The 18,277-nt window shown below is 42.9% G+C and overlaps 1 protein-coding gene across 1 annotated transcript in view; it reads left to right on the top strand.

Annotated features, from left to right (window-relative positions):
* Positions 1–1,506: 1,506 nt before the first annotated feature.
* Positions 1,507–18,277, top strand: part of pde6a (phosphodiesterase 6A, cGMP-specific, rod, alpha) — a 78,778-nt gene continuing 62,007 nt past the window's right edge. The window contains exons 1-2 of the mRNA XM_041193610.1: positions 1,507–1,974; positions 17,570–17,722. Of these exons, the coding sequence (XP_041049544.1) occupies positions 1,507–1,974; positions 17,570–17,722 (621 nt within the window). The remainder of the gene's footprint in view (positions 1,975–17,569; positions 17,723–18,277) is intronic.

Below are 18,277 nucleotides of genomic sequence, written 5' to 3'. Positions count from 1 at the left end.
CTCTTCTCAATTATGCCCAAAACAGAAGTTTTACACTTGAGCATTCAGTTTAGGTAAGTAAAGGGCGGGGCAAGGGAGGGGGAACATCAGGAAGCTGATTTTGTAGCTCAAGAGTGTGGTGGAAATCTATTATTCAATGTAGCACTCAGGTCCTAATGACTTTTGGTGCTACAATTGAGTGCCCCTTTAAATCCAGCTTCCAGTTATGTTAGTCAGCCTGTGAAGCCGATCCCACTTGGCTTTACTCAACAGATTTGCCACTGGTTGGCATTTCTGATGTTTTAAGCTGTGCAGAAATTTAAATCCTGCAGCAGCATGTGCTTTCCCACCATTTGTAGGTAAGCATCCAAACATGGGGCTCACCACATTATTAAAATAAAGCTGACTCCAGACTTGGGGGTTAGGTCAACACGGCTATTCTGGAACTTTGTGCTGCTATCTTGGCCCCTCAACAGTTGAGTGCATAAACTTGGGCGTACAGCACGCATGACTTTATGACAATCACTTTTGAAATAGTTGGAACGTATACCTGAGTTTCTAATATGCCCACCCAATAGCTATTACAGCTTAAAAATTCCCCTTTTGCTTTTGGCAAGTGTGATACCATTTATGCCTGATGGGATAATCTGCCCTGTGGTGTTCAAAGCTGTAGCTTTAATAACTTTCATTGTCCTGTTGTGAATTAGTGTGAACACTGTGAATTGTTTCAAAATACATTGTAAATTAATGATTATGTAAGTATGTAATTGTTTAGATCTTTTCACTACTGCCATTACAAGAATAACCTTGTATCTGTAAGGCCTACCTACAAACGTAATCCTCAGATAAAGATGCCTTCATCCCATTATAAGCATTTAAATCAACAAAGGATGACAGGTAGATTTTCAATCTAAACCTGATCCAAATATCTTCTATTCTTTGTTTGGTAGATAATGATTCAGGTTTTAATTCAAGGAAAGTGCAAGCAGAATTTGAAAATCTGTCCCTACATAAACAATGCAATATGTAGGAATGGAGCTTCATTAGCTTATTCCAATTTAAACAGGGTTTCATAAAAGGTTCTCTTGTGCTACAGGAGCTTACTGCTTACTAACAGAATGAGTTTTTACTGCACAAGATTTAACAAGTTTACATACAATTGTTTTCAATTCTTTAGTATAATTAAACAGATATTGGGGATTAGCCCTTAATATTTGATCTATACAATTGTTCATCTCCAAAATTGAAATAAAGCTCAGCTTGATTAGTTCTAGGCTTAATCAATGATCACGTGATCATAAATTGTAATCCTACTTTCACCTTCAGCATCACTGAACAAATGTAATTGAAAGCTGTTAAGTGGTGCACGTAGCCTTGGATCTGAGTGGTATAAGCAAGCCTACTTTGCATGAAACATTGAAACTCCATAAACTCCGGAATGGAAGGAATGATCATATATTATTAGTTTATTTCAGAAATTTATTTTGCTATTGTGTGTAAATAAGGAAAGGAAATACATATTCCAAAATGAGTTCAACCAAGGAAGATGTGGAGAAGTTCTTGGACAGTAATCCTGCCTTTGCCAAGGAATACTATGACTCAAAACTACAATCTGTACATGTTGCCAACTTGCTGGGATCTCAACAACCAAATATCGACTTCAGTACTTTCCGGGAAGTAAACTGTGTTGAGGAAAGTGAAATCATTTTTGAGCTGATTCGAGACATGCAGGATGTTAATATGGAAAAAACAGTGTTTAATATACTCAGGAGGATTGTTTTTCTCATTCACGCAGATCGCATGAGTTTGTTCATGTACAGATCCAGGAATGGCATTCCTGAACTTGCCTCCAGGCTGTTCAATGTTCAGAAAAATTCTGTTTTCGAAGATTGTTTTGTTCCGCCAGATTGTGAAATCGTTTTTCCTCTTGACACTGGGGTCATTGGATATGTGGCTCACACTAAGAAAACAATGAATATCGTGAATATACATGAGGTACTAGATGTATTTTTTTTAAATTTCAATGATGATCTAATTTAATGAAAGGTATTTAGGGGAGGTGGTGGAGTAGAGGTATTCTCACTGGATTGATAATCCAGAGACCTAGGATAATGTCCTGTGGTCTTGGGTTCAAATCCCATTACAGTAGATGGTGGAATTTGAATTCAATAAAAATCTGGAATTAAAAACCTTATGACTATGAAACCATTGTTAAGTGTCATAAAAACCTATCTGGTTCCTTTAGGGAAGGAAATCTGCTGTCCTTACCTGGTCTGATCTACGTTCAGATCCACAATAACATGATTGACTCTTAAATGCCCTCTGAACTAGGGCAATTAGAGATAGGCAATAAATGCTGGCCTAACCAGTGATGCGCACATCCTGTAAATGAATAAAAATAAAAGAAATTTACATAAGCCATGTAGTTTTTCTATATACGTTGCATTAATTTTAAAATGTTTATAGAAACTCTGTTGCCAAGCAAACGCAAGGGAATTTACTGTACATTTATTTTTCAATGTTTATTCTCCTCAAACGATTGTATGTCAATTAGCAAGAGAAATCAAAATATCCAAACTGAGTAAAGCAATAAAGAATCGTGTATGGAAGGCATACTGAAGAAGTACAAGATGTAAAGAGAAGATAGGATAAAAAGAGAAGAAAGGAGAAGCTAACAGGAAGATAGAAAGAAAGGGTAATCAAGGTCATACAGAAATGATGACAAGCAAAAACATGCAAAAACAAATAATGAGTGAGAAAATAATTGAGAGAGAGTGCAAAAGCAATGAGAAATTGATTTATGGATTGTGAGAGAAAGTTGCAGGAAAGAAATACACAAAGTTATCAATGAACAATGTCATTAGAGATAAATTAGTTCTAATTAAAGTTAATTAAGTTAACTCTTCTAGGACAAAGTTAGGTGTGTTTATTTCACACTTAAGAAGCAATAAAATTGAAGCGGAAAGTTAAAGAAATGTAAATTTTTGTTACAGTGCAATTTTGTTATCAGGAATAAATAGGTAGTACAGCATAAAAATAGTTCTTCAGATGGAGGGTCATTTGCTTAACCCTCGAATACAATTATTACCTATGATGAAGTTTCTGCTGGGACCAGGCAAAGAGCAGTTATATAGGATGAAAATCCAATTAAACCATCAGCATTTTGTAGCAGAAAAGAACTATGGGCTGACTTTTTAGATTGGTGTGCGGGTGTGTGCCTGATCCAATCGGATGCGAAATTGCACAGGATGATGCGATATTTCGGTTGGAAGGCACATGCAAAAGTTGGAAGCGCGCCTACTGACTTAATTGTCTATTAAGGTCATTAAAGGTGTAATTGTCTCTGATTTTTTGTGGTCCTTCCAATGTTATGGTTGGAGGACAGGCGAATCAGCCAGGTGGACTTTGAATTTTTCCTGAAACCTCACCCAAGGGCAGGATCAGGTTTCTGTTATTAAATTTTTAAAAATGAAGATCTATGGACAGCAATTTTATGATGTAAATGTTCAGGTGACTGATTGTGATGCTTGGACATTTTTGTCCTGATTTTATAAACTTTATTTTACTGTTTTCAAGTCTTCTGCTCCTCGAGGCAGCTCTCTGCCTTCAGGGATCTTTCATTCAGTGCTCACCCACGCCCGTGCTTACATCAGCACCTACCCTCCTCCCGCCCCCACCCCACCAGCGCTGAGCATTTCAGTGCGTGCTTCATGTTGGTTGGATGTTAATGATTTCTAATTTATCACATTTGCAAATGATAAATTTCTACTTATAAATACAGGCGGTCTAAATCAAGTACCAACTGGTTTCCACGCAGTTACTGTATGTAACAATAATAAACCTGTCCTCTACCAGTAACAATTAGGACCTACAGACCTACTATTGGACCAGTGCAGCACCACCTGTAAACTAGATATTTTAGCTTCTTGTATCTCTACATTTTAGACTCAACTCCTCATGTAAAAGGAATATACAATATAATGCATCACAATATATGTTTTCATGAGAGCATGGTCAAAATATTTTATTTACATAGCTCCATCCAGTTGAAAAAAGAAACCTGACTTTATCTAGAAGAACTTGTTGCACTTAATGCCTGTCAGACCAACATAAGCATAGGCATAATGCAGCTGCTGAGCTCATTTCTTTAATTCTATCTGCAGATTTTGTATAATTGATGCAATGCGTGAAAAATACTTTTGGTTTTGCAATGTAATTAGAAGAGATGCTATAGAAGGTTACTAAAATGTGGAAAAAGTTGTTACTTGAAACGTATTGGGAACATTGTAGCCCAATCTTGAATTCAAGTTTTAAGGTTTTGGATCTATGATTGCTTGGATGTTTTATTCTCCCTTTATCATGTTATATTTCAGAAGTTAGATACTGGTAGTTGATACCATATTACTTGCAATAAATATTGCAGAAATTTACCCCAACAATGTCATCACTGTGCTTATTTAAATAGAACTGAAAATGTATTTTATAGTTGGCAAGGAGAGATATTTTAACAAAACATTAATGGATGAATCTCAGGGAGAGCAATTTGCATTTTTAGCATTGGTCTGTAACATTTTTTATTCCAAAAGAAAGATAATGGTATATGTAAAATGTTAGCAGTCCTGAAAAGTTAAACTATTTAATTAGTAGTTACAGTAATTACTTTATAGTAATTAGTTGTGGAACAAAATCCGCTGGAAATACACAGCAGGCTAGTCAGCAATTGTAAAAAGACAAGGCAAGTTATTGATATTTCACATTTGCATAATACACAAGGTTATACTGTTTTGATAGTTGTTTCATGAAGACTTAAGTATTAATATGAAATTACCAACCAAACTAATCCTGTCACACTTATAGCTGCGTGGATTACTTTGTAGGTCACGCCCTACAAGCTGATTTAATGGAACATCTTTGTCAGCACAGTTACTGATTGTAAACTGTAATTTTTTGTAACATTTTGCATTTTATAATCTGAAAATTAAACTACATAATAACATGATAAACTACATTTTTCGAAAGAGTACTTTTCAATTCATTAATTTCAAAATAAACTTTCAAAAGTAAAAGGACAATGTAGTCAAAACCCATTGTACTTTTATGTCTTGAATCTAATGCTGTCAATCTCAGCTATTAGATATATTTTCTTACTCAATAATATTATCAAACACTTCTAATCGAGAGATCAGTAACTCATTATTAAATAATAGAATGGTATAGCAAGGCATAGAAAAAGCCATTTGATCCAACAAGTCTGTGCTGGGATTTTTCTACACAAGAGTTACTTTCTCCTTATATTCTTGCTTGCTCCCTATATATACCCTTTAGCATTTATACTTTCCAAGGTATTTAGAGATAGTCACTAACTTTTGGGACAGTTAGGAAAATTCATAATTAATATTTATATTTATAATGAGGGATATTTACTTATTTTTCTGTGGGTGATATTCACTATCATGCTTTTTTATATACCTGAGCATATTCGCTAATATTAGCCGATATAGTTGGGGATACTTACAATAATTTTATGTATGGTTGGGTTTTTTTTTGTTTTAGTTAAGGATAGTTATTATCATATTAGCTGTTTTAGTTTTATCTTGTTAATGCAGGATATTTGCAAAATTGTCTTCCAATGTGGTTGTTTATGTGAGAGAGGGTGATTTCGGTTTCATTTTGAAGTGTAAATGTGTTTGCTCATTTCTAGGTACAGATGTGTTTTGCAATCATGTTCACAGCATTTTGTAAAATATAGGCCAGAATTTTATGCTCCCCCACCGGTGGGCTTTAGGGGGGTGGGGAGGCACACCAGTGGGATCCCCTCCAGATTCCCGCCCACCATGACCATCCAGTGATTTTACACTCGGGCGGGCAAGGCCTCAGACAGGAAACCCACCCTTGTCCTAGTTGAGGCCCTTAAGTGGCCAATTATTGGCAGCTTAAGGGCCATTTCCTGCCCAGCCTCCATTTTTTGGCTGGCAGGAGGATTGAAGTTGCATGGGGAAGAATGAAAATCAAAAGCGGTCTGGGGGTGAGGGGTTGCATCTCCATCAGAAGCCCCCTTCTGAAGTCGCATGCCCCCTCCCTGTTAAGGGCCTCTAGACCTCCCTCGCCCCAGGCCTCTCCCCAGCGACCCCGATCGCCCCCTTCGCAACCTCCCAGGTCTTCTCTACCCTCCCTGCCCTGGAAACCCTTGAACATACCTGGGCCTCCAGTGCCTGGACTTGGGCTCCAGTGTCCTCTTGCATTCCTTCTTCTATTCATGGCAGCTCTTGGCCAGCAGCTGTCTAAGGCAGGACTTCCTCCCAAGGTGTGGGTGGAAGTCCTGCATGCAGCCGCTTAATGCTCATTCAAGCGTGAAATTGCTGTGGAGTACTTGGAGTTTTCAGGTGGCAGGAAGTGAGACCCCTCATTTAGGCCATAGTAATGTTTGGGCTGTTACTGCATTTAATGGGGTAGAAATGTAATTGGGTAGGGGGCATTGAAAAAAGAGGACACTGTGATGGCAATGGCCCAAATTCTGGATCAGAGCGTTGGGTGCAACTTTTTTTATGTTGAGAAATGAGCACGTGAATCCCTTAATGAAAGAATATGTGGTTCTACTTGAGCTCCAATAACACAATATAACTTTCTAACAGTTGTGACAGGACACTTCAGTATCTAACAACATGCCATTGATAATGTTGCATGTCTCAGTCCATTGTTAGACATTGTCACTTCATTACTGCTGATAACAACATCCAGTGGAATGACTGAGTTATGATTGCTTAATATTTTGTGCAAAATCACCCAAATCTGTGATGAGGGACTGTAGAGAAAAGAAAATATTTGTGATTATCTAGTCATGTCATAACCCATGCTTGATGTCATTGCCAATAAGATATGTAACCAGGTTATATTCGAAAATATTTTCCATAGTCTAATTATTTTATTCAGTGGGGAAGTACCTTCATAGCGATATAGGTTATGAAAGATCTTTTAACCTACTTGAAAACATTCTAGGACTACTGTCCTCCACTTCAAGGAGGTCTGATACTTTAGGCATAATTTTAATTCCACTGGTAGATGAAAATTATAGTATAACGGGTTAACAGATGGGATATGCTAATGTATGGTGTACATGATGATGTGTCATTGACACTAGTTAGTCATGTGTTGGACTCAAGAGAGAGAGAGGTTGGAATCATGCCCAAGAGCCTACTCAGTAACTTGTTTAGTAGTTGTACCAATAAGCAGATATCAGAGAATGCCTACAATCTGTCTAAGAACCAAGTCCTAGGCCTGGAGTCGAAGACAGAAGGACCCAATCTCAGAACACGGTGGCAGCGATGGAGACATCAATGTAAAAGACAGAAGGCGGAATTTTATGGACACATCCTGGCGGGGTGGGACCGTAAAATGTGGCAAGCCATTCAAAAGGCCATTGACTTTAACTGGACCGTTAAAATCCTGCCAGCATAAAATTCCACCACATTGGTGTTATCGAAGGAACAACAGAGTGAAGAAACCTTTGAAAGTAGCTCAAGAAATTTCAGCAGTAGAAGGAAGCATACTGGAGAGAAGAATGACCTGGTATGAAGTCCCTGACCTTGCCCCTCCTGTGTGGCTGCCTCAAGGACCCGCAGAGAGGCCAGCAGTGGGAATTATGGCAATACCATCTTCTCTGGCACTGAGCAGCATTGTGCCTTCACAAAAAAGAACAAAAGCTTCAAGTTAGATCCTTTCTTTATGCAGTGAGTCCAGTAGCACATGATGTTCTCTTAAGGCAGAAGTGCAGGAGGCCACAGGAGATTTTTGACTCTATCATTAAAGCCTTTGATACCTTTTTAATCCATCATGGAACCCCATTATTGAGCAGATGGTTCAGCGTCCAATGCAGCCCTAACTCTGAGCTCCAATTTGGGCTATAATTTGGGGCGAATCCATAGCTTTACATGATTCTGTTGACTGGGTAGGTCCACAGGCAGCAACTCCTCCCGCAAGAAAGCTAGCCAAGCCATGTTAAAGGGCTCATAAACATGGTGGTATGAAAAACAAGCATAGACACCAAGACTGTCCAGCAGGTGATGCGGAATGCTTTCAGTGTGGCAAAACTGGTCGATGACCTTCACAAAAAAGAACAAAAGCTTCAAGTTAGATCCTTTCTTTATGCAGTGAGTCCAGTAGCACATGATGTTCTCTTAAGGCAGAAGTGCAGGAGGCCACAGGAGATTTTTGACTCTATCATTAAAGCCTTTGATACCTTTTTAATCCATCATGGAACCCCATTATTGAGCAGAAGGCACAAAAAAGGCCGATGACCTTTTATCCATCAGACATCAACTTACAAGATCCAGTCAGCAGAGACCTGCCACTCAAAGGCAGAATTACTGATGCTGTCAGCTACAGGGACCGACACATCGCTGATTCTCTCCATGTTCTTCACAATCAACATACATTGCTATTGAGTGGTGATGTTGCCATACTTCTAGGAATCTTAGTAAAACCAGATGATGATCATAATTTGAATGACTCACTGTGTTTCACACAACAGTCTTCAACTTTTTATCAAGACGCAGTGGACATTCAGCCTTCAGAAGTTGAGAAAGTTTGTACACTCAGCAGTAAGTCCCTTTCTTTCACAGAGACACCATCCATTATACCCCGGACAGAGATTGAAGTTATGAATCTCTCAGTTCTTCATGAAGTAAGGCCAGAGGTGGTGGATACAGCAGATGGTGCAACTGCAGCAGATGGTGCCCATTCCCATGAAGACCTGTTAGATCTGAAATGACCCCTCCTGGAAAGTGATGAGGAAGAATCCCTTGCATCACTGGGTGATCTCTTGGAGGTTGGGGTTCTCGAGAATGGTTCATCTTTCCTGTTGATGGGTATGGCTTATGAAGTCCCTGCTGTCTTTTTAGAAGATTCAGTGCGCTTTTAGCAACTGAACAGCATTCAGGGGCTGAATTTTCTGGCTGGCGGGGGGGCGGAGCAGGAGTAGACGTGGACCTGATCGCCGTCCACAATTGGGTCCGCACCGGAATTTTACGCGGGCCCGCCCAGTGTGAATCGCGGCTCCCGAGGACAGTGGGAGTGGGCGGACAGCAGCGGGACTGTAATGACCACTGGGTCCAATGATGACCCGGCGGCTTGTTTTAAAAAGCTGCTGCAGCCTTTCCAAAGCTGTGAGTCATGGCCAGTGGAAGGGCTCCCCAGAGCACTGCTGGTGAGCAGGCCAGGCAGGAGGGTAGGGCAGGAGGGCACTGTGCCCCTTGTTTTTCCGATGATTGCCTTACTGCCCTCCTTGAGGAGGTGGCAGCAAGGTGGGAGTCCTGGTACCCCAGGACGGGAGGATGAGGTCCCCCCCCACATGACGAAATGTGCCTAGGGGGAGGTGGCAGAGGTGATGAGCACCCGCAACATGGTGCGGCACACCTGGGTCCAGTGTCGCAAGCGCTTCAACAACCTGTTGTGCTGAGGAAGGGTGAGTACCATGTTGGCATTGGTCACTTAGCCCAGGTAGGCTTTCCCCCCTGGTGCCCCCCCCCCACTTACTCTCCAAATCTGAGTGTAGTGACTGCATTGGACCATTGACAGCATGTGTCCTTCGCTGACCCACATTACTGTTTTGGGGGCAACCTGGAGGAGCTGCACCTAGGCGCAGTGCTGGAACTCCAGGACCTGTCCAAGTCAGGGTGATGACATGCTGGGAGGGGAGCTTCAAGGTGGTGTGGCATCGATTGATCTGCTGTCCTCTGCACTCCACGTGCTTGCACCTCCTTGCAATGGAAGGTTAGACGGTGTGGTGCCTAATGTGATGTAGGCAGCATTTGGCTAAGGGGGTGAGGGGGTGGGGACAGGCCTAGCATCTTTGTGTGAGTGTTCAGCAGCAGCGGGGTGAGGAGGCACTGGAGCCCTGCAACGTCCCACTCTGGTTGGGGTGGGCCGTCCACAAAGAGGGTCCAGGTACAATTAGCACTAATCAATGCTCTTCTCTCCTTTTCAGGAGAAGAATGCACAGAATGCCGCCGAGCGGCTGGGGACTGGCAGCGGTCCAGCACAGTTAGCAATTCTCGGCCGTTTGGAGCAGGAGGCCCTCGATCAGGAGAGGCGCCATGAGCCCAGGTCCACTGGTGTCAGTGAGGCTGGGGTGTCCCAAGCAGGTATGTTTGCCCAGCATTGAGATCAGCATTGTTCTCCCAACAGTCATAGCAGTACTGAATGTTCAGTGATTGAAGTTTGCAACATGGCTTGACCATTGCTTATAGAAGAATGAGCGCATAATGATCTGGGGGACAGGGATGCACTTTGACATTGTCTCCACGTTAACTGATCCAATGTCCTTGTTCTTCCTTTCAGCATCAGCAGAGCAGGGCCGGGAGGAGGAGCAACAGAGGCCCCCTCTCACACCCAAGGGGCCGGAAGTCTCACCAGTGTCACACCATTTCTGCCAGGCAGGCACCAGCACAGATACTAGCATCTCGGTGGGAATTAGAATATCAGCTAGTGTCCCGGGGCACAGTGCTGAGGGCACTTCACAGTCGCTGGAGGAACTGGCAGAGACAGAGAGTGCCCATGACACCAGTAGTCGGAGGACTGCACGGGACCAGGCACATGCTCAGTTGGTGCCTGATGATGTGCCTCTGGAGTCGTCCACGATGCAGCAAGCACAAGAAATATGGCTGGGTACGTGGGAGCATCTGGGGGAGATACATGAGGCTATGCTTGGCTTGGTCTCCATGGTGGAGGAGTCTACGTGGACTATCACTGAAGCAATGAGCCTCATGTCTGAGCGTCATGCGTCCTCCATGGAGAGAGTGGCAACTCTCATAGAGAGGCTCCTCCAGGAGACCCATCAGTGCTTCCAGGGGATGCACTCAGATCAGCAAACCTTCACATCGGCATTGACCTCAGCTGGTCAGTGCCAGTGGGGGAGATGGTCTGGGCACCAAGATTCCCAGCTCGGTGCCCATCCATCCATGGTGAGCAGGTAGGTCCGAAGTGACCTCATGACGGCGCAGCAGCTGCTCGTCTCTGCGGGCTCCTCTCAGGGCACTCCATGGGCCAGAGGACAACCCACTAATGTCGTCGAGGCCAATAGGACAGCAGAGTCAGCAGGCTGTCTCAGGTGCCACTCCGAGTGATGGGGCAGCAGCAAGATGTAGCACCCGGAAACATAAATATAAGGCACCTTAGGCACACCATGGGTTTTTCATTGGTGCTTTTAAGTTGGCCCGCAATGAGGTTTTCATGAGTTGGTGTGATTTTTAACACCTTTTTCATTTTGTTTCATTAAGTTTCATTGGTTACAAAAATAAATTCAGACATGTCACCATGGCTGAGGTTGCCTCTTTTGTTCTGCAGGTGGATATTAACCAATAATGTCATGTGTGCTTTGTGGGACATTCAGCTTTTTAAACAAGGATCAGTTAATATTCCTAACCAGGCAGATTTTGCACTTACATCTCGAATATGAAGCATACAGCCGAGGCTTGTCCTGGAGGTCCATTTGTGGTGTGCTAGCAGAAGGTTCATTGGACTAAAGACTCCTGGGTGTCCCTGCCTCCCTGGAGAATGCCTGGGTCAGCGTCTAATCCCTCAGCATTTCCCTGTGCGTGCTCATCCTCGGACTCACTGCTGGACTCATTGTGTGCATCCGCAGCCAATGCGTCTATGTCTTCATCGTCCACAGCGTCCCCCCTTTACATCGCAAGATTGTGGAGAGTGCAGCATGCAATCACTATCACCGAGACATGATCTGGGGGGTATTGGAGTGCGCCCCCTGAGCGGTCAAGGCATTGGAAGTGCATTTTGAGAAGACAAATGGCTCTCTCCACCACAGCCCTTGTAGAGGCGTGGCTCCTATTGTACCGCTGCTCAGCTTCTGTTCTTGGATGGCAAAGAGGCGTCATGAGCCACCTTCTGAGGGGATAGCTCTTGTCACCCAGCAGCCATCCATCTAGCCGGGCTGGAGCACTGAAGAGCCCCAGCACCTGGGAGTGTCTGAAGGTATAGGCGTCGTGGGAGTTGCCTGGGTAGCTTGCACAGACTTGTAGAATCTGCGTCTTGTGGTCACACACTATCCGCACGTTCATGGAATGGAAGCCCTTCCTGTTGACGAAGGCACCGGGCTCATCTGCTGGTGCCTTGAAGGCCACATGTGTACAGTCTATTGCACCCTGGGTGTGGGGGAAGCCAGCAATGGCCACGAAGCCTCTGGCTCGCTGTGTCTGGCTTTCCTGGTCCCAATGGTAGAGGATGAAGGTCAATGCACGCCTGAACAGAGCTTCTGTAACCTGCTTGACATAAGTGTGGACATAAGTGTTTGAGAGACACCGCAAAGATCACCCACCGACCCCTGGAAGGAGCCAGAGGCATAGAGGTTGAGGGCAGCCATGACCTTTAGAGCCACTGGCATGGGGTGCCCACCCACAGAGTTAGCGGAGATCTCAGGCCCTATCTTCTGACAGATGTAGTTGACTGTCTCTCTTGAGAGACGGAGCCTCCTTCAGCACTGCACCTCAGACATAATGACGTAGCTGCTTCACCACCTGTATAACCTGGCAGCAGGATAGTGGCATCTTCTGTGGCCCCTTCCACCTTGGACTATCTCTTGGCCCTGCGCCTCTTGTGTCAGCGTCTGCCCTTCCACAGATGGCTCCCCTGGAGGCTGCATGTGCACCCCTGGCCTCCTCCCCTTTCTGGCCCTCCGTTCCTCAAAGGAGGTGCCTCCAGTGAGAGTTCAGCTCCCACTCCCAGGCTAAGGGAAGGATTCCTGAAATATGCAGGCCAAAAAAGATTCCTGACTGCAGAGTGCTGGCCTGAAGGTTGTGAGTCCAGTCCAAGCAGCTGGTATGCACTTTAAAGTGTTGCAGATCACACAGGCAAGTATCAGAAACTTTGAGACATCAATATTTAACAAAGCACACTCGCAACCCCACTGAGCCCTCTTATCCCATCCTGGATGAGGCTTATACAAATGTGCCTTACCCACCTGCCCCTTGTGCCTGTGCACCGACCCAAGGATTGCATGCGCACCAAAAAATCACTGCCAATTGAAGCGTCAAGGGCCTTCAGTGGCCCATTAATTAACGGCGGGCGCATAACGGAGAGCATCATGCGCCCACCCAATGAAATATCGTGATGGCACGCTGTGACGTTGGGATGCTTGCCTGACATCATTGCACGTCACTTTATGCGCATGTGCACAGGGCCCGCCCCCGCACATCAATGGGAAAATTCTGCTCAAGATCTTAGTTCCACTGAATCTACTGATTTATTGCCTACTTTATCTCCTGTTGTCCATGAAGAGTCTTTCACAGAGGATGCCTGAGTCTAGGTCAAGAGTCCATAGAGGATCACACTGTTAGAGAACTGGTATCTTCCCAGGGTGAAATTCAATTGACACCCATACTTCAGTCCCAGCCGAAAGACTTCTTCCCTTCAGAGCTGGGGGTCAGCACAGAAGCTGTGGCAGAATCTTTAGCACTTCTGAAACTGTAGAATCCTGTACAGGAATCTTGCCCCAAGTTGATTGCCTACAGGAAATTCCTCTCATTACAGAAGATGAGGCTGTCTTGTCTCCATATTCTCAGCAGTTCTTCCCATTGCCCGTAGTGGAGCAACCTTGTACAGAGAGAAGTGTGGCTCTCTTACCACTGCCTGCAAAAGGTAGATGGTCTGTTTGAAATATCATTGGGAAATCATTTCTTCTTCTTTTCCTGACAGGCTTACAGGAAGTTGGTCATCTTTTCTTTCCTTCCTCATCTAAGTTTATTGAAATCTCAGATCTTTAATGGATTTTCGGTCTTTGATGCGCTAGTGGATGATACTGTTGCAATAGTTTTCCCAGGAGTTGAATATTATTCCTCCTTAGAAGTTTCTTCCCAGAGTCCTTCAGCGGAGCAACAAATTCCTCAGAGTGTCCTGAATTCTTCTCTTCTAATTCTGGAGCGTCTAAAGGTTGATTTTTTTCAGTTTCCTCTTTTGAATCAGTCTTCTGTTGCAAAGTCTTCATTGTTCTTGCAGTTCAGTCATCCTGCAACCCATCTATGCTGACAGCAATGCTGATAAAGTGTTGTCCTATTCTGCAGATGGTGATGGCCTACCAGATGCAGAAGAAAACCCTTATGTCTCCAAGCCGCCTTCCCTAAGAACCAAGTATACTGAGGGAGATTGAATCCCCCAGAATTGTGATTTGGGGAGTGGAAGACTAGGAGTTGGAGTTGAGTAGAGTCTGTAGTTGTAAAAAGTAAGTTACAGAAAAGTAATGTAAATAGTTAAAGACATAGTTTCATGTTGTTGTTAAAAACTAAGATAGCATACTTGGGGGGAGGTGTAGTATAAAGGGTTAACAGATGGGAAATGCTTATGTATGATGCAGATGATGATATATCACTGTACTAGTCAGTCATGTGTTAGATTCTCGAGAGAGAGAGAGGTTGGAATCATGCGTAAGAGCTATGTATCTACTCTGTAATCTGTTTAGAAGTAGTACTAATAAATAAGTGTTAAGCAGGTACCAGACTATGTCTACTGTCTGTCTAAGAACCAAGTCCCATGCCTGGAGTCCAAGACAGAAGGACCCAATCTCAGAACTGAAATGTGGTAGAACAGGACTTATATTCTAAGCGGTGGTCTTATCGTTCTTTTCCCATCCTGTAGCTATTTTAACGCCACTGATCCTTGGGCTGTTGTGCTTGCTTGAATAAATTTAAATGGGGCCTTATCATTTAATTTGGATCCAAATTCAATTTTAATTGGCTGCTGAGCTGAGTCTTCAGCATTGTTTCTTTGCCCAATAAAACCCGACAGGCACCCAGCAAAGCTCTGGGGGCAAATTGAGCACACATTGCCCACAAAGGAAGTTCGGGCCATTGCCATCATGGGTGTCTTTAACAACATCCCCTTCTCCCACCCATTTCAAGCTATCATACACATCTCCCCGCTTCTGGCTCCCTCCTCTCCCTTGGGCTTAACTGAATTCCATTCAGCCTTTCTATCATTACAAGCTCAAAGCCATGGCCCTGAATTCAGATGCCCAATTTGGTCAGGCAGCTGGTCAGTTTAATGAGGTCCAGCCATTAAAATAGACTGGGCCTTGCATTGCGGCTTCTGAGAAGACAGTCCATGTGTTCCCTGAGCTTTCCATTCTTGAGTTCAAATTCCCCCTTTTGGTCCTGGTGGAAGCCCATGTACACACTAAGGTGACATCAAAGTCAGATTAATCAATGAGTGCCACCATTTACTCAAGGGATAGTTAATGCCTATTGAAAGCTTTCAAATGTTAAATAATTCAATATACCTGTGTAATTCATTGTCCTCAGTTAGTACTCAGTGATTATATTAGTATTTAGTGATTAGTATTTAGTGATTATAGTGTTGAATTGGCATCAATAAATAAAAGCATGCCAATGTACATTGATGACAGTTGATTACAATAATTAATTCTTGCAGTTGGAGAGTTTTTATTCAAGACTATTCAGTCATTCAGTGATGCCTATATGACAGCCTTGAAACTATTTATAGCCCACTTTCATTCACGTGTCTTTCACCAGACTTGCTATTTTAAGAACTGCCAGCTGTGGAATATTACCCAAACTGGGATTCAATTCCAACATTCCTCTATTGCACACAAGGGATTCAGGATTGCTCCGGTTTTCACACAATTTAAAGAATCCTATTTAGTAGAGATTCATTGGTCTGCAAGCCTTGGAATGATTGCTGACAATATTTTAGAGAATGAGACCTTATTATGTTCATATATCCACTCTTTTAATGCCTCCATTCATTTTAAATGCTGTAGTGAACAGAGGATTTTCATATGGAAAAGTAAGCAGGATCTGCCTGTTCATATTGCCGACAGTAATTTCCAGTTTTTTTGTGTAAAAAGCTGAGCTTCCATTCACAACTGTTCTCTCATGGTGTGACTTAAATCAATAGTTCACCATGTAGTGAATCAAAGGCACAGTGGATGCAGCATCTGGAGAAAGACCCTCAACTAAGATACTGCTTGGGGGAATAGTTCTCAAAAAAAGTTAGTGAGTAGGATTCCTATTGAGTATCCTGCCCTTTTAAAAATTTCAATCTCCTATGGAAACATTTATCTAAAAGTCACCTAGTAGCTATGAGGAGAGATTGGATAGGTTGGGGTTATTTTCCTTAGAACAAAGAAGACTGAGAGGTGACTTGAATGAGGTGTACAAAATTATGAGAGGAATAGATAGAGTGGACAGGGTAAAATTGTTTCCCTTGGTGGAGAATTCTAGAACCAGGGGACATAGATTCAAAATAAGCAGCAGAAGGTGTAAGGGGGACATGAGGAACTTTTTTTTACGTAGAGGGTAGTGGGTGTCTGGAATTCGCTGCCCAACTTGGTGGTAAAGGCAGAAACTTTAAACTCTTTTAAAAAGTACCTGGATCTGCACCTTAAGTGCTGTAAGCCGCAGGGCTATGGGCCGGGTGCAGGAAGGTGGGATTAGAAATGACACCTGGGTGTCCTCGGGCTGGCATAGACAAGATGGGCTGAATGGCCTCCTTCTGTGCTGTAATTTCTCTATGGTTCTATATTTTGTTTAATCATACCAGATGTTTTAATGGCACAATACTGGACAAAGTTTAAGCCACATGTCAATTATGCTTTGCTTAAGAAAGCAGAAACATTATTTGCAAACTGAAAGTTCAATGAAATGTTTCTCATTGAGGGATTCAAGAGCTGCAGGTGCTCAGTCACTGGGTATATTCAAGACAGAGGTCAATAGATGCTTGGGTTCTGAGGGAATTAAGGGATGTGGGAGTGGCACAGGAAGGTGAAGTTGAGGTAGAAAATCAGCCATGATCTTGTTAAATGGCAGAGCAGGGTCATATGACCTACTCAAACTCTTATTTCTTATGTTTTTATAGTTTTTCAAATGAAGTAAATATGGATCTTCACTCAAAGTGCTGAAAATTATTAGGTACATGGTAAATATTGGATATTTTTTTAAAAGGTTTTTTTCTGCTCTTGGGCTGTGAACAAAATCAATTTATTACAGCGAGAAGATGATAGCGAACCTTTGCCTGGAACAGCTGCAGTCCTTGCAATGATGGTGATCCCACAGTGGTATTAGGCACAGAATTCCATGGGGCGGAATTTTACGGCCCCATCGTGGCAGGGGCGGGGCCATTCAATTCAATTCATAAAATGAGGAGAGCCATTCAAAAGTCCATTGACTTTGACGGGACTGTAAATTCCAGCCGCCGTAAAATTCTGCCCCATGATTCTGACCAAATGTCAATACAGGAATGTATGTTCAAACCAAAATGCTCTGTGACTTGAAGGAAAACCTGGCGCTGATGGTGTATCCCCATTGACCTTCTTCTTCTTAGTGATAAAGATATATTAATATATTAAGTTAGGAAAAAAATCATTCAGTATTAGGATCAGATGTAGTAATAATACTTAGTGGAGGTTTGAGTCATAGATTTTGTGACATATTTTGAGAGGGTCCAAATGGCTGTAACTTTCACATGTAGTTGTTTAGCTAGTCACAACTGGATTAATTATCAGCACAATGGGGTATGACCTTTGAAAATTGTGCTCAATTATATTGATTGACCATCTTCTGTTTTGTAGGACAACCGTTTCTGTAATTTTGTGGATGCCCTTACAGAGTATGAAACAAAAAGTGTTCTGGCGACGCCAGTAATGAATGGGAAAGATGTCGTTGCTGTTATAATGGCTGTAAACAAAGTAAATGGACCAAATTTCAGCACAAAGGATGAAGAAGTAAGAATCTTTGAGCTTCTTTTTGTACAAATATACTGTATATACTTTTACCTACATATATTTTTTGAAAATTAAGTCTTTGAAGTGCAACTCTTTTTCAGCACTACTTGTAACACCGCAGTGATTTTCTTTTTTGATGACTGAGAAATTGGGCAAATGAAAATTAATGTTTTAACTAAAATATTTAGGGGGTTATTTATAAATAAGGACAATCGTCATTGGAGTTCTGAAAACCCATGAATTGTGCTCTAAAGCACCAGGGGTAGTTACTCCTTCAATTTATTGGATAGAATTTTCCATGCCCGCTGGCAGCGGGTGTGCTAAGTGTTGTGAGCGGACACTAAGGCACTATCGGTTTCACGATGGCGGGAAGGCAGGTCATGATTGTCCACTTATGGCAGGCAGCGTCTCCTGCCATCGGTCATTGGGAACCTCATTTTAATGCATCAGCATATCATTACCAGGCCAACCCGCCAGGTTCTTTCACCCCCCACTGGATCGTCCATTCATGTTGGCGGGAAAGTACGCCGACGTGTTTCACAACAGCACAGAGGC

The sequence above is a fragment of the Carcharodon carcharias genome, chromosome 8 (assembly GCF_017639515.1).
Source record: "Carcharodon carcharias isolate sCarCar2 chromosome 8, sCarCar2.pri, whole genome shotgun sequence".
Taxonomy (NCBI): domain Eukaryota; kingdom Metazoa; phylum Chordata; class Chondrichthyes; order Lamniformes; family Lamnidae; genus Carcharodon; species Carcharodon carcharias.
This window is presented reverse-complemented; position numbering and strand designations above follow the sequence as displayed.